Genomic DNA, 20,633 nt, shown 5'->3' on the forward strand with positions numbered 1-20,633 from the left:
ATACTACATAAAAAAGCTGATGAGAGATTCGCTTTTACAAGATGTAGATAGTATCATATTTTATTTTCTCCACATCCTTCATAAAATAGAACAGAAGCAACAAGGAAAGGGAATGCCAAAATCTTTAAACATATAGGGCTATTTTAGGTAGAATGACCTAGTTTATATTTGAATATACCCATTGTGAACTAATACATCTTTTTATAAAGTATTATGTCTCTTTAAATATAGGCATAGATAAAACTAAAGAATTTTTGGGACATATAAGCAGAAGCATCATGTTTATGATGATATTTTAATTTGCAAAAAAGTAAAAACATAAAAAAATATTTGACATGTAACTGGGAATTTTGTGATTTGTCAGTTTATCCAGACTTGAAGTATTCAACCTTTTCCCTAATAGGCAATAAGCATGTCAGAAAGTGAGAATGAATATCTGACATTGGTTATAATACCAGAAAAGGAAGGCAGGCAGAGATTTGCCTAGAACTTTAAACTTTGCAAACACCCACTGCCATATCTATTCTCACTGTAAACTGAGCTGAAGCTTGATCTCAAGTGGGTACGTGTACACACCCCACACTAAGGCACAGATAATTCAGAATGCCTCAGAATAGCCGGTGTCACAGAGTACAGATGTTTGAATGTACACAAGGCCGTCTGGGGCTCAGTTCAAATGCCTCATCTAGATGGGTGCTGGAACTGGACTTGGAGCAACCATGTGGTCTAAAGATCCGTGACTTTTCTATTGCATAGTGAACCTGCAGATCAATGGCCACTAGGTATATGAAAAGATGCCCAACATTGTTAATAGCGAGAAAATACAAATCAAAATCATAAGGAGATATCACTGCACATCTGTCAGGATGGCTATTGTGAAAAAAAAAAAAACATAATAGATAACAGCAGACAATAGTGTTGGAAAGGATGTGGACAAACTGGAACACTTGTACCCTGTTGGTGCAAATGTAAATTGGTGCAGCTGCTATGAATAACAGTATGGTGGTTCTTAAAAAAAAATTAAAACTAAAAAACTACCATATGATCCAGAAATCCTGAGCATATATCTAAACATAAGGAAGTCAGGATATCTGCACTTCCATGTTCATTGTAGCATTCTCTGCAATAGCCCACATGTGGAAACAACATAAGTGTCCATTGACAGATGAATGGAAAAAGTACCTGTGGTATATGTGTACAATGGGATATTCCATTAAAACCAAGGAAATCCTGTCATATTCCACAACATGGATGAATCTGGAGGACCTTATACTAGTGAAATAAGCCAAAGAAAGACAAATACTGCATAGTTGCACTTATATGTGAAATCTGAAATTTTTACTCATGGAAGCAGAGTACAATGGAAGTTGCCAGGAGATGGGGAGGGGAAATGAAGAGCTGCTGTTCAACGGGTATGAGGACTTAGTCATGCAGCCTAGAGCTAACAACACTGAGTTGTTAATACACTTTGATGCAAAGGGTCCGGCCCTCTGTTAGACTATCATTCTGTTCTTTCTCACTCACACTTACGTTATTTGATTTGACCATTATTTAGTAAAAAGAAACACCTGTAGTCTCTACCTTGGTCTGCCAAGGTCTGGAAGCCATAGTTATGAATCCAACAGGGACTGGAGAAAAGGAGAGAAGGATAAACACCAAGCTAGTTCTCATTGTTGCAGGTAAATTACATAGGTGAAGGCACCACAAGAAGTTGAAAAATATAATTTTACCGTGTTGCAATTTGTCATACACATTTGAACTGGAGATCAAATTTAAAAGATATTTTACATTCACCTAGTTTGCTTAGATTTATTTTCAAACTTAATCATAATGAGGAAGCTTGTTTTTTAATAAAATACAGTGCCCATTTGCACATGCGTACTGTGGACCAAATGGAGCTAAGGGAGAATAAATTCATAAGGAGGAGAGTATCTGAAATTAGGTAAAAATAGCCTTGTAACTGGACCTCCTCATGGCTGAGCAACTCTGCATCCAGAGCCCTGAAGGCTTCAACCCCTCCTTGATGAGTTACATACTTTCATGTGTTCAGGAATTTTCTAGGAGGTGGGAGAGAGAATTGACATTTACCCAACTCAGCCCCTCGAATCCACCCACACCCAAGTGGGAATTGAAGAGGGCAACTCTGAATATTTTCACAACCCTCTATGGAATCTTGGCTTTTAGAAAGAAAATGAAGACAGAGCTATTTCAAGATATTAAGGTTATATATACATGATACTGTCTTGGCCATCAAATAAACTAAAATAAACACAGCCACCAGACCATGCTCATGGATATCTCTGACATGGGCACCGAGCCTGCTCTCAAGGACAAGGCAGCATCCTAGAATCTGGAGAGTCTGCCCGCTCTGCTGACATCAATGAGGACTCATGTCTGGAGCCTGGGAGGCGAGAGGACATGGAGTGATCCTAACATTCCCACGTCACCCTGCCTGCTCAGTTACAGCACTGACCCTAATCTAATGATGCCACCCATGATCTCCCTCCCAGCCCTGGGGGAGGAATCCTCCACTCTCAGTGTTGGGGCTGTGGGAAAATCCTGGCTCTGTGACCTTTCCCAGCCCCTCAGCATCACTTGGCTGGGAAGGCTGGATGGTCTGAAGTCTCCTGAGGCTGGAGAAATTCAGGCAGAGACAGTCCAGGAGGAGCAGAGCAGCTGCATGAGCAGGGACATTAGTGAGAGCCTCAGCTACAAAGGTGGGAACTGTGTATTTTTAGTTTAATGTACATATTTATACATCCATCCATTCATCATCTATCTATTCATCATCCATAGTCCACTATCCACCCATCCATTCATCCATCGATCCATCCATCAGCCATCTCTCCATCCACCCACTCATCCATCTGTCATCTAAACATCCAACTATTAATTCAATTATCCAGCCATCCGTCCATTATCCATTCATCCATCCATCATCTATCTATCTTCTCATCCATCCATTCATCATCCATCCATTCATCCATCACCCATCCATCCATCCATCTATCCATCCATCCATCTATCCATCCATCCAACCATCCATCCACTAAGCATTTTACCATCATCCATCAATCCATCTACCCATCCACAAAATGTATGGCCTCAACCCAGTTTCTTGTTCAAAGAACTCAGCAAGTTGCTTATACCTACTGAAAGAGATGCTATACTTTCAAGCTTCTGTATCTTTAAAAACACTGGATCTGGTGTTTGGAATGACCCTGCATTCCCATCTCTGCTTGTCTGTTTGTCCAACTCCCTCCAGACTCAGCTCAGAGGCAGTCTGCTTAGGGCAGTGGCCATGATTTCAGCTCAGCGAATCCTTATTTGATGTGACCACTGCATCTATATCCAATATATGCAGCCCAATAGCTGGTGACCATACTGGGCTGGCATTATTCACAGGATGCCTCCTCACTGCACCTTTCTTTACCCTGTGAATAGTGCATAGTAGGCTATCCAAAAATGTTTGCTTATCAACTGACTGAAGGAAGGAAGATAAATAACCAACTGCTTGCTTTCCCATCCTTCAACAGTGACTGGTCAGCATTCCTGGTGTGTGTCAGGCCCGTGCTGGGAGTGAGGGCACTGCAGTGAGTGAGTGACACCCTCACCACAGCCCCTGCCCTCCTGGAGCTTTCACTCTGACTGAGTCAAAGGCAGCACACACTGCAGACCAGCACTCTGGATGGCCTGAGGTATCAGGTGAGACGTCCTTTCTCTGTGGGAAGGTCAGGGGAAGTGAAGCAGGTGACAGGGCCCCGCCCAAAGCTGCGGCAGGAGAGGGCAGACAAGGCAGAGGAGCCTATGGGGCTGTGTGTGCAGACAAGGCCCTGTCCAGGAAGACAGAGGCTCGGGGGCCTCTTTTAGCTCATTTTATGCACTTGGCGCTTCTTTGGGAATTCCAAGAAATGAAAAGCCAGGTCTCAGGAGGAAGACCCAGACACACAGCTTTTGTTAGCTTCCAAGAGAGAAGAGTGTGTGTTTAGAGACCCAACTTAGGAAAAAGTGGACTCCTGTAGACCAAGGCACCCTGGTGAGTACCCTTGATAACTATTACCTGGAACAGGAATCTGTGGTGAACAGAGGCCATTTCAGGGCCGGGACCATCAGAGCCTGGGTGGGGGCCAGGCCCCACTTTTAAGGACAGGAGCCTCTGTCCTGACCATGGCAGTAGCACTGACTTCTCCACCTGGCACAGTGCCTAGTGCCGACCATGCTCACAGTTGCTCATGAGGATGTTTCCATTTCTCGTAGATTGAAGAAATACATGAATACAATGCAGCCTAGGTTCTATTTGCTTTTATGCCAATACTGTTGGAAGACATACTGTGTGGTTTATAAATTTGTATGTGTATGTCTGTATATCCAGGGGTAACTCATTTTATTGTACTTTGCTTTATTGGGATTAGTTGAAGGCAAGACCCTCCACCAGCAAGATTACAACTTGCTGAAGGCTCAGATGATGGTTAGCATTCTTAAGCAATGAAGTCTTTTTTAATTACTATATGTACAATGTTTTTTTAGACCTACTGCTATTTCCCACTTAATAGACTATAGCATAATGTAAACATAACTTTTATATGCACTGGGAAAACAAAAAAAAATGCATGTGACTTGATTTATTGCATTATTTGCTTCACTGCAGTGGTTTGGAACTGAACCCTTAATATCTCTAAAATATGCATTTCTCTTTCATATATATATATATATATATATATATATATATATATATATATAAAGCCAGGGAAGCCAGTTGAGCCTCCCCTATTTCAGAATGTCTTCCAAAGCCCTTGATTTTTTTTCAGATATTTTTCCGATTCCTCAATCCACTCACCTGGGCAAGGCAAAATGTTGCACTCCTGGTATTCCAGGGATGGGCCCAGGCAGGGCATGCCCCCGTACTTGGGCTCAGGGTTGTTGCAAACACGCTTCCGGTTCCGAATGCCCCTGCTACAGTCGCGGCTGCACTGTGACCACGACGTCCAGGCTGACCAGGCCCCGTTGACGGTGTGGGCAGAGTATCTCCCAGCACGCATGAAATCACCAGAGAGACCTGCCAAGGGAAAGGCTAAGGTGTCAGTTCTTGAAGTGACCAGAGTCTAAACTAACTTTCATTGTGTACCTGCTGCCTGCTTTGCTTCTGTAACCACACCTCAAATTTGGTGGAACACTTTTTGCACTTCAAAACCCAACATTGAAAAGAGAAGCAGTGGTGTGCTAACCTCCCATAACTCACAAGTCTTTCTCTGCAGTTGCTATTAGGTCACAGGTGCAAATAAGAACTCACTTTGGCTCTAGGCTCACACAGGCTCTAGGCCAGTGATGGCGAACCTATGACACGCGTGTCAGAGGTGACACACGAACTCATTTTTTTGGTTGATTTTTCTTCGTTAAATGGCATTTAAATATATAACATAAATATCAAAAATATAAATCTTTGTTTTACTATGGTTGCAAATATCAAAAAATTCCTTTATGTGACACGACACCAGAGTTAAGTTAGGGTTTTTCAAAATGCTGACACGCCGAGCTCAAAAGGTTCGCCATCACTGCCTAGGCCTTGCATTTGTAGTTCACTTATTTTTCTGAGAAGCTTTTTACAAAGAAAACACAAATTTCGTACTTCCCTTGGGAATTCCTCAACACACGGCCCTTGGACTCACTGTCAAGAATATGGTCTGTAAGAACAGAACCGGATTCAAACATTTTTTAAACCCGGTCCTTCCCCTGTTAACCTTTGCCAAGTGAAGTAAGGCTGGTGAAAGGTGTGGAGTTCATGCATTTGAATCCCAGGCCATGGAGACATGTGTCTGCTCCAGGTCCCTGCAACGGGGCTGACCTCACTGCCCGGAACCCAGCACATCCCTGCATGACCTGGTCCTGTATCAAATGCTCCCAGGAAGTTCAGAGCCCACTTACTAGCAAGACGTGCTTCCCTGGGAACAAGTGTAGACACAGAAGCAGCAGCAATCGGTGGTGGGGTTGAGGGTGGGGATACTGTGGGTCAGGTCAGCTCTGAGCATTTTGCACTTAACTCATTTAATTAGCCACAGTCAAAATTCCTGTTCATTTTACTGAACATACCACCCACTTACAATACTAGAAAACATTCAGTAATTTTCTCAAATGTAGGCAGAATGACACAGCTTAACCAAAAACTCTCTAAGTATGCACAAAGTTCTGGTTAAGTGTGGAAGGCAAATGCACTAACAGTTCTATCCACTGTGAAATAATTTTGTTGTTAACTTAAAAACCAAATCAGAAACCAAGGCAGGATGCTCTTTGGAGAAAATGGATTAGAAATGTCTCTCTGTGACAAACCAGTACTTTGTGGTTAATCAATAAAGGACAACTATTCACAATTAAGCCTCATCTTGTGTGGTCAGAGGCAAGCAAGTCCCATTTTGCATTTCCAAGATATCGATACCAAAAATGTGTGGATACTCTTTAGAACCTGAAGCCATTAAATCACAAGAAAGATGAAGTCTTTTTAAGCCATGCCCTTGGTATACTTTGGGAGGCAATATAGACTGTGTTTATAAAAGTGTAGTAAACTTTTCCTTAGTTTATATTACTAGCATTTAAAACAAACATTAGCTTTGGTTTTGTATGCATCTGAGAATGGAAGAAAAACAAAATCTATATTCAGAAAATAAAATAAAGTTAATGTATAGGAAAACACTGTTACTCATTTTCTATTTCTTTCTTTTTTTTTACTTTGGTATCCTAACAAATAAGATAGTTCACAGACAGCTCTGAAATAAGGAAATAAGTGAATGGTGTTTATTTGTTTTATTTAAATAGTAGACTTATTCACACCAAATTCTTTACTAAAGCAGACTTCATTTTTTCCAAAGAAACAAGAAGCAAGCTTGTTGGTTGCTGAACAACATTAAGCATCATGGTTTGAGGTGAGGATCGAGTTCATGTCATTAGCATAGACAGCTAATGTCAGCAAAGCAGTATGACAGGAGCGGCTGCTGATGGCCCTCCCAGCATCCAGGCTGGCAGTGCTAAGAGGCATGGAGTTCTGTGATGTGTGCAGCTGGTGGCCCTCACTCACAGCCACTCGTTTAAGAGCTTCCCTTGGGCAGTGCAGGAGATTTCTTGCAAGATTTCTTGACCACACAAGATGAGGCTTAATTGTGAATAGTTGTCCTTTATTGATTAACCACAAAGTACTGGTTTGTCACAGAGAGACATTTCTAATCCATTTCTTCCAAGAATTTATTCCACCTGCATCAGTCCAAGATGGCGACTCACCAGCTCTGTGTTTCCTTAAGGCCAGCCACCCTGAGTCTAAAGCTCGTTCTCTAAAAATGACCTTGATGGTGACTGTGCTTTCTCTATTACGCTCATGTTGGGAGACTAAGATAGAATTATAAACACAGACGTGCTGGGAAATAGGGGGAGATGGTTGGGTGCAAGATATTATTACTTTTGCTGTTCTCACCAAACCATGCTGTGAGGACCCATCTATGGGCATGTGTGTTCTTTTTAGAATTGGCCCGATTATGTGACATTAGATGAGAATGGTAGAAAAGATGGAGAATGATGCAGAAATGCCCAGGCAGAGGGTGGATTTTCTGGTCCACCCCAGAGCTTACCCCTTGCTACCAATATGTCATTGAAGGGATTTATACAAGTACATGGGGCAAATTGATTTCAAAGACTATTAAAGGGTTCTCACATGCTGTATTCTTTTTTAAATATATTTTATTGATTTCAGAGAGGAAGGGAGAGGGAGAGAGAGAGAAACATCAACAATGAGAGAGAATCATTGATTGGTTGCCTCCTACACGCCCCCTACTGGAAATAGAGCCCACAAACCGGACATGTGCCCTGACAGGGAATCAAACCATAGCCTCCTGATTCATAGGTCGATGCTCAACCACTGAGCCATGCTGGTCAGGCATATATATATATATATATATATATATATATATATATATATAGAGAGAGAGAGAGAGAGAGAGAGAGAGAGATACATTACTGTTCTCTTTGTCCAATTTTGAGGTAAATAAAATAAAAGCTTATTGCACATGTTAGTACCAAAAGAATTGTGGAAAGGTAACTGACCCTTCTGTAATATTTTCTGATACTAAATAAATCTCCCACAAACTACTGTGGCCTTGCTATAAACATACTGTAATTTTGAAGGCTGAATTCACAGGACCATCTACATTTTTATAGTAAGGCTGTTTACTATCAATTTGCTATACAGCCAGTTCTGCTCTAGAGGGATGTGTTGTTAGAAAGATTGCTAAACCATAAGTCACTGAAAGGAAAAATCCTCCTCACTCTTCTCTGAGAAAAGATCACATGCCTGTCCATGGAAGTGGGTCAGACCCTAGGAGTCCCCACTCACCATCCGTGGAGCAGCCGCTGGTTCCGTCACTGGAGCAGTACCGCATTTCAATTCTCTGTCTTCCCACTTCCAGCAAATTTGGATCAGGGAGGCGGGCTTTGCACGTGTATCGAAATCGCTGTTCATAGTGGCCACCGTTGTCAGAGATGTTGACAGGCGTCCAGGGTGTCCAGGGTGTGGTCTTCTTCAGCTCAGGGCAGGGGTTGGTATTACAAGGCTGGTACTCCTGGGAGAGAAAAAGTGTGGGGTGTGCTCAGCACACAGCATAAATAGAACCAGGTGTTTCTCTATCGAAAGACAGGGCTCTCTAACACTTCGTATCTTAATATGCCCATCAGCCACTCTACAAGGTTTAAAACCCATTTTTGTTAAATTAGGCATTTAGGAGAACGCTCTGTTTTCAATGCAACTCCAACAGGATCTGCACAAGTTCTCCTGTGTCAATAATGAAAATGAGACAATGGACATAACTGTATGTGAATAAAAATCATGATTTCCATATAAATCATCTTCCTTTCACTTAATAAGTGACCAAAATGCTAATTACTCAGATGTTAAATTTAGCTATCTTATCTAAAAGATTAAAGTTAACATGAGGAACCATTACCTGTTTTTTGAACCACGGTATATTCAGTTTGTGATTAATGGATATTTTAAGCTCTGGAATGAAAGGGATAGACTGGTAGGTATCCAAATGATAACGACTTTTAGTCACTAAGAAATTTTCACCAGATTTTCCTGGTTAATACCTCAGTGACATTTGTCAGTTTCTCCTCCCTTCCCTCACTACCAGGAATCTCCCTGGCACACAGGTTGGAAGGTCCTGGGAGCTGAGCAGAGAGATCTGAAGGTTTGGTATAGTGAATGCTGGGGGGTTGGAATTTAAGACTACAATTATGAAGATCAATCCGAAGCACTAAAATAGTTATTTGGCAAAAATTTTAAACTCTATATCCCCAGAAATAGGGCCAAATGTAAGGGTCCTGGGTTTGACTTTGGACAGAGCACCACACGGAGATTCCTCCATTTGACAACAAAGGATGTTTCATTCAAAGCAAAATCCACAACACACAATACATTCAATTATGGGCACACTTCTAAAATGATATTTGTCAATGTTAAACATACATAGAAAATAAGAGATAAACTGCTCTCTAAACTGTATTATAAAAAGGAGAACTGTTCCATCCTTCCCCCATCAATTTTTAGTTAAGCATTTTGATAGGTAGCCCATAGAGCTAATGAGAATTTTCCATCAGGCATTGTCCATTCACTGTGCATGATGGAAAATAGGGATTTAGCTCTTAACTCCCCACCTCCCTCCCTGCATCTTCAACACTGATGCAGTCACATCTTCCGTCATCATAATATGGCCAAGCTACACTTTGTTAGGTCAAAAGGCAGTGTTTGCTCGGAGCACTAGGGGAGCACTATCCACACGTGAGTGCTGTAAACCATGATCGATTTCTGTCTCTGGTGCAGTTCCCTTCCAATCCGAGTTAAGGGCTCATCTGGTTTGGAGGGTAGTTGTTTCGTGTCAATGAGCATGTCATTACTTCAGCTCTGTCATGTAGTCAGACACAGTAAGAACTGTCTTTGTGGGTTTCTGGTTAGAAAAAATATCCCTTTAATATCTTTAATAGTTTGTTAGTGAATTTCCAATACGACAGAAAGTAGCCATGTGTGTCCACACCATCAGCTTTACCTGGACATCTATTAAAGTCATGATTTTGTCACTATTCTAACTAGATTTCTTCACTCACAATCCCTCATTTTTTATTATTTTTACAGGGGAAAATACTCCGGAGTTCTCTGTGTTGGTGACATCATAGGCTTTTAACAGAAAGTATGTGAAGTGATCACCGCGGCGTCTTTGATGTAATACCCTGTCAAGGTGCTGCTCCTGTCCATAGCAACACACACCGGAAGACAGATGACTGCATTTTCCTCCCTTTACAGCGTCTTTGATCATGGCATCTTTTGGATGCTGCCTCCCGAATGAAAAAAATAGCCCAATTCAGGCCATAAACTCAATGGTGTGAGAAACTAGACAGGACACGTGTGAGCTCGCTCTATTTCACTTGAAATGGAAGCCACATGATAGGAATGCTTTAAACCTCATCTGGGATCTCTCAGGCTGGTGGTATGCAGCACTGTCATCCCCAGATTGAAAATGCCATATGCCACTGTCCTTCCCTTCCTGACTTTGTGCCCACCTGGCCGGGCCAGTGTCCAGGCTCCTTGCTGAAATGGACTTAAAACATATGCTGTTTATGGACCCTTGCTTTAAAAATACAGGTCTTTATTAATAAGTTTAACATCACTTTATGATGGCAGGAGCTACATGTGCCAGCGACGGGAATCACTCAAGGATAAAGAAGGTCAATTCAGGCTCATTAGACGGAAACCTCTGATAACAAAGTCTGTTCTTTTGTTCATTAACCCCTCATAGCACACATTTTAACACGAGACAGGCACTTCTCTTTTCAACTGCTTTTTGAGGTTTCATATGATGCATTCACTTACAATATCAAATTATGATATGCTGAGATAATTTTTAGAAACAGTAAATTAAAACCACAAGTAAATCACCACAAATTAGATATTAGAATGGCTAAAACAAAACAAAAGAAACCAGAAACTTGCCAGTCAAGTGCTGGTGGGCTTCTGGGCAACGGGAACTCTCCCTCCTGCCCTGCTGGTAGGGATGTAAAATCACACAATCCCTTTGAAAACTATTGACATTTTCTTAAAAACTTATAAACACACTTATCATATGATCGAGCCATTTCCCTTGTAGATATTTACCCAAGAGGAAAGAAAGTCTATGTCCATACAAATCCTTGTACATGAATGCTCATAAAAGCTTTATTTGTAATAGCCGTAAACTGGAAACAATCCATATGTCTATCAGCAGGTAATAACTAAATACTTCATCTTACATCCAAATATAACACTACTTGACAATAAAAGAAATGAACTGTTGATGTGTGCACAGCACAGAAGAATCTGAAAATAATTATTCTGAGAGAAAGAATCCAACAAAAGGAAGTAACATAAAATTATGGAAAATGAAAACTAATGTAGGGTGAGAAAGCAGAGAAGCGGCTCCATGGGACTGAGAAGGACACAGTGCATGAGGGAGGGGTGACAATAGGGAACAAGGAAACTTTTAGGTTGATGGACATGTCCATTCTCTCGATTCTCCTGCTGGCTTTGGAAGAAGTTAGCTGCTACACTGTGAGAGGGCCATGTGCCTGGCACCTGAGGGCAACTTCTAGGAGCTCCAGTGACCTCCAGCCTAAGGAAAACAGGGACTCGGTCCTAAAATTGCAAAGAACTAAATTCTTCAAACAATCAGAGAGCTTGCAAGAGAACCCAGAGCTTCAGAGAAGTTTGCAACTCTGGACACTTTGACTTCAGCCTATGAGACAGAGCAGAGAAACCAGTTACATGGGCCCAGATGTGTGACCCATGGAACTGTGAGATGATTAAAAAAAAAGTACTCTTTTAAGCCATTAAGTTTATGCTAATTTTGTTACATGACACTAGAGTATTAATACATACTGATGTAAATGTGTATTTGTTTGTATATATAAAAAGGAATGTATTCTGGGACCCTGCTTTTCATCCAATACTCCAAGGATTCAATTTATTAGAAGATTCAAATGAAGCTGAATTTTTCTTATGTCCTGCTTTTGCCTCTTAGTCTGATCTCCCATTGGCAGGAATTTTCTTTCACAGAAACTCATTATCTTCCTGCTATAATATTCCTCCAATTTTTTCTTATGAGAAAATTTGAGTTAATTTTTTAAGTTACCATTACTTGCTATTAATAATACATAGAAAGTTGTTGATGGGAGTCCCACAGGTTATGTGCCAAGTGGAGATTAGTTGTTAGAACTCATGCTTTATTAAAGATGCCTGGCCCTATGCAGAATTCTTTTTTAATTCAGCTATGCAGAACTGTGACAAAATATACATGTTGACCATCGATTTGAGTTTCAATTTCACCAATTCCATTAAAGCTTTAGATTTCTGTCCACTATGTGTGTGTGAAGTATATTGGGTATATGCCTTTTGCTTTAAGGGCACAAGCAGACTCTAAGTGGTGTTCTATTCATCCCATAAAAGAGCTTTCCCTAAAGTGTGTCTCTGGGCAGCTCATGGTGTGCTTCAGGAAAAAGCATCTGTTGTCAGGAAGGACTGAGGGGCCTTGGGTTCAACAAACATAAGTGGGTTTCTTCAAAGCAAGCGTGATACGAACTGATCTTGAGCCCTTTTCTCAGACCTTCTTGAAAAACCAGAATTGACTAACTGAACAGATTGCATATTAGTAAATGCTGTCGAGGAGGATGCTACCTGGAATCAAACAAGCTCCCAAAAAGTGAAAGCAATTTTACTGTTGTGTGACTGATTTTACAATCGACTTCACTAACTCAAAACTGAAAATGAGGGTGTGTCCCTGCGCTTCCAAGGTTGTGTGGAAGATCCCCGTCTTCTGCCAAACCTAACCAAGACATGAAAGACTGAAGATGGAGTCTTATGTTCATAAAATCCTTAGCCCATGTCATATGCTCTATGTCCTTAGCCCATTGAGATGTCCATGTTCTAATGGGGAAGTCATCTAAAATAAGCCTTCAAGGCTGCTGGTGGTGGCTTCCCAGGGAATGGATGAGACCTTAGGGGGCTGGCACTTCATTAGTCTTTCTTCTCCAGTGATTCCACCTTTGAGCTTATTCATAAGTTTCTACTGTGAAACTCTCTGATCACTTCCATGTTTGTGACTTTATGTGATAACCAAGGTAGCCCACCCGGTCTGTCCAGGGCAGTCTATTCCCTTCATGTCCATTATCTAGTGCCTCAGATTTCTCATTGAAAAGTGGTCATAGACACACATCATGATGATTTGGGAGTGTTAAACCAGATAATGCATTTATAGTAATTATCAGAGAGTTTGGTATTCAGGGCATTGTTGGTGTGCACAGAGGTCTGGAAACAAAGATGGGGTACAGAACACAAAAATATTAGTTCTCCAAAGTTGGCCAATAGCAACCTCTGTCCAAAAAAATTCAGGTGGTCATAAGAAGCCATAATTACCCTAGCAGGGTTACACACAGGAGAATGGATTTGTCCAACTGGTAACATAAGTATCCAAGTTTCCATGTATATAATTTCATTCCTTCTATAATGTGATCATTTGGTGGAAAATTATTTTCTGAATTTGCTCTTATCTGAGTTTATATGAAACTGACTTTTTATCAGTTCATATTCCTTAAATAATTAGTTAAGATTTCATGCCCTAAAAGATAGTAGTAAGAACATTTATTTAATTGAAAATTCCGATATCGTGTAAGATGTATTTGGAAAATTCATTGCTAAGGTCAAAGTCCTTCTGTCATTTTGTTTCACCAGTAGGGAAATATTTGGAACTCTTGGGTATTTTCTTGGCTCTCTAAGCCGGGATCCATCATGTAATGGATCTGGGAAATGAAAAACATGTGTGTTTTCTCAACATCTTTCATAAGGAATTGCACTTTTTGCTCTTCTTTGGGCCAATTTACTGTGGGAAATTATGTTCCTCTTAAAAAAGATCTATAAATGACTCCCATTTTATAATTCAAATTTTATAATTATATTCCTATTATCTCATAAATGTTTCCTGCCAGAACTTATGGGTATTGACCTAAATATTTTAATTTAAACATTTATATTTTTGAAATTAAAGTTAAAGTAATATTGCCCAAATGACATTTTCAATTAACAACAGATGAAAATGGAAGCATCATGTGACCTATCCATCCATCCACTCAGTCATTAATCCATTTTTCAATAATCATTGCTGAAGAACCTATACCTCTTCAAGGGATATTAAATATTATTAAATATTAATGATGAAAATAAGCACATAAAGTTCAAGGGAAACATGAAAGTACCAGCAGTCCCATACCAACTATGTGTGAAGGGAGTTATGATGTCTGAGGGACTTGACCTTCAATAAGACGACATAGTAACTGGCACTGTGGCCAGTCTCATAAGTCACTCCCCTGGGATTCTCTGTCTGAAAGACCACTTTCACACCAAGGTGCATGGTCTTCCTCGATCTCAGCACTGAAGGTGGGATGTGCCCACCAATTTAGTTGCCTGACTAACCAATTCTAGTAAAATGATCTATGCCCTAATAGTAGAATGTCACTGTTAACAGAAAACAAAACAAAAGCCCTAGTGCAATCTTAGCCATCTTAGGAAAAGTTTAAAGTCTTGATCACGTGCTTGCTGAACCTGGCCCTGCTCCTGACTGCCAGCATAACATAGGGAGGGGCAAAAGTAGGCTTACTGTTGTTTGCATGGCAAATAATACAATAATAAATAAATAATAATACAAGAATAAACTCTGTGTTTCCTGCGCTTACACCTCCCACCCTCAATGGCTGCTTTCCCATAAGTGAGGTCTGCAGTAGAATTAAAATATTCAAAATGTTGGAATCAAACATAAGTTAAACATTTCTAGGTTTTAATGTACTTAACATATGGCAATGGCATAACACAGTTTATCTAGAAGTTTCCTATAAAAAAAGAAACGATCAAATCAATGTTTAAAGACGAGCTACATTATGAATTTTCATCTACTTAAATATGATTAGAAAATCATCTATAATAATAAAAGCATAATATGCTAATTATACCGGACATCCTTCTGGACGTCCTTCTGGACGACCTTCCGGATGAAGCCGGGGCTACGAGGGAAGCCTGGGTCCTAGGTGCCTGCCAGCAGCCAGGAGAAGGAAGGCCTACTCTTGCAGGAATTTTGTGCATCAGGCCTCTAGTTCTGCTATAAATTCCTAAAATGTAAAATGATGATTAAATAATGAAGTGGGTAAACTTCTTCCAAATTCATAGTTTGGTCACAGATGCATGCTGTTATATCCATTCCTTAGTTTTTGTTTTTTTAAATAAGTTTTTATTGATTTTAGACAGAGAGGAAGGGAGCGAAAGAGAGAGAGACATAAATGTGAGAGAAACATCAATTAGCTGCCCCCTGCCCAACCCCCATCTGGGATGTAGCCTGCAACCTTGCATGTGCCCTGACCGGGAATCAAACCAGACACTATTTAGTGCACAGGACAACGCTCAACCACATAAGTCACACTGGCCAGGGCCATTCCTTAGTTTTTTAACTGTACAAATTTTCTTTCCCACTACTATCACCATATAAATGCACTTCTATATATGAAAACACGAACACGTGATAGAAGTCACTTGATAATTCATATATTAAGATTATCTAAACCTGTGGTCGGCAAATCATGGCTCGCGAGCAACATGCAGCTCTTTGGCCCCTTCACTGTGCCTCTTCCACAAAATACCACATGCGGGCGCGCACGTACAGTGTGATTGAAACTTTGTGGCCCATGCACAGAAGTTGGTATTTTGTGGAAGAGCCGGTATATTGTGGAAGAGCCACACTCAAGGGGCCAAAGAGCTGCATGTGGCTAGCGAGCCGTGGTTTGCCGAGCTGCAGTTTGCCGACCACTGATCTAAACCAACAAATGCAGCCACAAAGCTCACGTTCTAGAAAGCCGCTTCTCTTTTTCAACAAGGTAAGGGTGTTTCTTATTCAAAGCCATCTTTCTGGCCTACAGAAAGTATCCCAGTTGAAATACTTAGAATTCTGTACTGTGGGCGACATTAAAATTCATTTTTCTCTTCTGGACACATGGCAAAATTTAAGCAAGAGTATTGACTGCTCTCTGCCTCAATATCTATTCATTTGGGCAAAAAATTCCATAAGGTGGCTGAGTAAAAGTGCCTGCTCTTCTAAAATATGACTCAAGTATTTCTAAATTGCTTTATTTTCTTACAAATATTAGTCTATAAAATAAAGCCATAAGTGATATAAGGGTGACTGCAGACATCTAAGTTTTCTCTTATAGTGTGATGAGAAAAAAAAGAAAAAAGTAGTTTTCTTCTTTTAGACCGTCCCTCAGTAATAGAGTTTCTTTGTCTTTATTACACCATGAAACGCTCTACCCACAATCAGGCAGAACATTACAGTCAGGGGAGTAGACGTGAGGTTTGTTCAAACAGGAGTTTACCTGGGCAGGCAGGAACAACACCAGCAGCTAGAAGCCTAAGTATATATTTAAAATATTTAATACCTAATTATATAAAAGAGCCATAATTCCATAAAATTATAACAAAATAGTACTCGAGAAGGCCATCATGAATGGGGGTCATGGTGCCCATCTAGAGAAACCCTGGGCTAATCAGTGCTTCTAATTGCATTTCTGTGGCTCATGCTGCTGGCAGAGTGAAACAGAAAGTGCTCAGCTCCCCAGATGACTCAGAAAATCAGATCAACGGCTCTGTCTCAACCCCTCCCACCTCATGGCCCGTGTCCCAGCCACGCGACACTGTCTTGAAGACCCACAGTCACATGCTGTGGCTTTAGGCCTCTGTGCCGTTGCTGCTGCTGCCTTTCCTATAACCTGCCAGCTTTCTCCTAAATTTCCCTGGAAACTCTGCCTCCTCCAGGGTGCCACCCCTGGCCCCCCAGGCAGTCACAGAGGAAGGATGCAGCTCTGCAATGACTGGCTTGCACAGGGGTCTCCCTCACACACCGTGAGGTTTGTGCAGACAGCGGCTGCCAACGTTTCATTTTTCTCTTTCTGGCTGGGCCCTGGACACTTGCTGGTCCTCACACAGCAGGCGCTCCGCCAGCATCGGACCTCCTAGTGCTTCCGCAGTCAAACAGGCGCCAGTGGGGTTCACACATCAGAAACACGCCACCGTCTCTTGTGTGATTTGGGTCCACTTTCCCTCAGTGGTGTTCAAAATCTTTGTAAGTACTGAATAATTGTTCGGTCAGTAAACGGTGTACAAACCGAGAAAGGTCAGGAGGCTCCGGTCCATGTGGGGTGGAGGCTCATGCAGCTGAGCACCCCCAAGGCCCCCTGCAGGGCTCAGCATGGCGCCATTGCCCAGCACTGCCATGTGTGAATGCCACACCACCTCCCAGGACCAGTCATTCAGCAACAGTCTCTGACCTTCCAGACATGGGTAAGAGAGCTGGCGGGAATCCTGTGGAGATCTTATTCTCATCCTTGACCTCACAACTCTTATTTCTTTGTTTTGCTATATTGACTTGGCCGTGATCTCCAGTACAGCAGGGAATATTAGAGGGGCTGGCGAAATCCCTCAGCTTTTTCCTAACTATGTACCCCACAGGCTGGTACTCAAAACCTTTTGAAATGAAGCAACTGACTTTCCAAATCTGTGTCTGGTCACATAACTACACATCCTCTGGTCACCCGAATGATGCTACTTAGAGCTCCCAGTGTGTACCCCCACATCCTTTGATCCACATTCTTCACTCATGTTCCTTTCTCAGGGAAGCTCCCATGCCCCTCTCAACTTGGCCAAATCCTGTCCACACATGCGGGTGCCCTTGACCCAGCCACAGATAACCTCTCCCTCCTGTGGACCCACTGTTTTCTCTTAATTGCTCCACTGGCATTCCTAGCTTCTTCCTTATATCTTAGTTATTTGATTTATATTTTTTTCTCTTAAGCTAGAAAGTCGTATCTTTGTGGTTAGGGGTTCTATTGCCTGCATCTTTGTATCTTCCAAAGGGCCTAGGACAGTTCTGTGCTAGGTATTCAACATTTTTGGTTGACCAAATACACAGATGGAATGATCTGAAAATACTACAAAGAAAAGGATGACAGATCAATAACCGAGGTCATGGAGAATGTCCTTTTCTTCCATATGTAAAACTGTATAGAAATTAACAATACCATAGGAGATCACACCAAGCATTAGACAAATTAATCCTCAAAGAAGACTCATGTAGCAGGCCTGACAGTGGTACTAGCAGTTGTGAAAGAATAAGAGAAAGAAAGCGATGAAATAGCTTCCTAAGGAAGCCTGCCTGGAGAACCTCAGAGGGCTCCTCATGAGGTCTGGGCTCCATCTGGCTGCCCCTCTATTTCTGCCTCACTCCCTGTTGAGAGGCACGGGTCCCTGTGCTGCTGGTTTCCCATGTGGGGCCTGAGCCATTTGTAAGTAGATCCCACAGCTTCCTTTCTTCAGCCCCTGCCCCTTCCTTCTCCCACACAATGACACTAGAGCTCCTTGGAAGACTGCTTTCCAATCATCTGCAACTGGGCAGTTTCCTGGGATGAGGATGGAGTAGAACAGATGTGGGAAATGTTTCGCATCGTGAAATAAGCAAGATGCCAAAGAGAAGTGTGTGCGATGTTACTTTCTCACGCTGCCTGGCTTATAAAGTAATGCGAGAATGTGACATGGTAGGAGCCAAGTCCAGCTTTAAGTGTCTTTATTGCAATGATTTCTTTCAAACCAGAACCTCATGAGATTCTGTACGTCAAAGAGATCTAGAAAAAAAAAAGCATGCTGTGGAGTGAAATGAAGAGACAGCTGTTCTAAGAATGTCTGCATTGGGGCAGATCATCCAACCACAGAGCAGAATAATTAGGCTTTTATTCTTTTCCGACAAACATAGAAGGCTTTTAATGTAGCATTGTGTTTCCATTTAGAAAGATTATAATATCTAAATGTAGCACTAGTTTCTATTATTCTAAGATTCACATAGAAGAGATCTGAAGTAGGCTAAAGTTCTTCGAAGGCTCCAAGATTACTAAGAGGATAACACTTGAGAAGAAAGAAATAATGGTATCTGTGAAAATAATCAATGTTTTGAAACCATTTTTTCATCCTCTAACATCTGTCACTTTCCCCTTTACTTAATTACAAGTTGCTTTGAAAATTATTATGTGCGTGAATTGTTTTAACAACTGAAATTATACATGTTCAGAAATTCCACTCCGATGAGATAATAAAATGTGAAATGCAAATCTTAAGTAAAACACTAATTAAAACATATTGTTGATGTAATTAAACACTTAGATTACTTCTTCAAAAGGAAGAACTGCCTGCCATGAGCCAAACCAAAAGACAAGTATAATGTGATCAAAACTCACTTGAAAATCCTCTGCCTGCACTTGCATACATGTGAACTAACTCTATAGCACGCCCCTCCTTGCTACATGGAGATTGGTATTAAATATATTGTGAAAAACAGCATCACAAATAAAAATAGGCATTGAACAAACTGATACACAGACAGTCCCTGTCCAAAGTTCTAAGCAGGCACTGTGATTCCCTTATTCACTCTGCTCTCCACAGAGCCAGCCCATCAGGGGCTAGAAGCTTAATCTTAATATTTATTAAACAATGATGGAGTGAAATGGGTTAAAAAATCAAGATGCTCAGATTCTGGTTATATGAGTGTGAGCTCAGGCAAACATCTTTTCAGAGTGTGATATATGCAGGCCTTGCAAGCCCGAGTAAACCAAAGGCAAGCCACACCACAAGAAGCACAATCAGTTAAGTAAATGACAAAGCCTTTATTAAAGGGATGTCTCACCAGGTTTTGTTTGCTTGCATATTACCTTGATTTTAGAGAGGGTTCTTGAGCTGATGCAATGCTGGCCTGTCTAACATGGAACCTAAAATGGGTCGGACCCCTGCTTCTCTCCACCTTCTCTGTAAGCTAGCTGAGCAGAGTTGCTATCAGTGTACAGCCACAGGTCTCCGCTTGGGACGGCCGAGTGGCAGGATGTTCTCAAGCAGTCACAGCCCAAGCAGCTATAATGCACGAAAATGTTTCCTGGAAACATAACTCCAGCCTGTGCAGTGTGGTGCTGGACTGAAATTGGCTTTTTAAAAATTGGATGGGAGATGGAAGTGCCCAAAGATGCAAATCAATGCAGGAGCTCAATCTTGATGCTGCAAACTCCCCCTTTCCCCCTGACAGGAAGCATTTGTCTTCCAGTGAGAGGGACCGCATCTTAGCACATCATGTAAAAGCCAACTTGGCTGGATAAACAAATTGCTTTTTAAAAATTAAGAGAGCCTTCTCTTTAATTACAGTGGCAAGTGCCTAGTGCAAGTAGAAGCAGACAAGATGAGCTACAGAAATTGACCAAAATAAGTGCCCAATTTAGCAGGGACATCAAATCGACTAGATGATTCAAGGAGTATTCTCTATGGATAGATAATCCATGATTAGCCCAATAGTGTCTTCAGGGATACAAATCAAATATGGAAGATGCATTTGGAAAAGAATATTCTTTGGCTGTGTTTGGAGGAAGTCTACTAAGGCTTTACATTTAGAAAGCCATATTTAATTATTTTTAACTGCTACAAAATAATTAAATATGGCTTTCTAAATGTAAAG

General features: G+C 41.3%; 1 protein-coding gene across 1 annotated transcript in view; it reads right to left on the reverse strand.

Moving 5' to 3' along the window:
• SEMA5A (semaphorin 5A) overlaps positions 1-20,633 on the reverse strand; it is a 400,911-nt gene that overhangs the window by 15,312 nt on the left and 364,966 nt on the right. Inside the window, exons 17-18 of the mRNA XM_036309681.1 lie at positions 8,372-8,597; positions 4,838-5,056 (exon numbers count right to left, since the gene is read on the reverse strand). Of these exons, the coding sequence (XP_036165574.1) occupies positions 4,838-5,056; positions 8,372-8,597 (445 nt within the window). The remainder of the gene's footprint in view (positions 1-4,837; positions 5,057-8,371; positions 8,598-20,633) is intronic.

The sequence above is a fragment of the Myotis myotis genome, unplaced genomic scaffold (assembly GCF_014108235.1).
Source record: "Myotis myotis isolate mMyoMyo1 unplaced genomic scaffold, mMyoMyo1.p scaffold_m19_p_5, whole genome shotgun sequence".
Lineage (NCBI taxonomy): Eukaryota > Metazoa > Chordata > Mammalia > Chiroptera > Vespertilionidae > Myotis > Myotis myotis.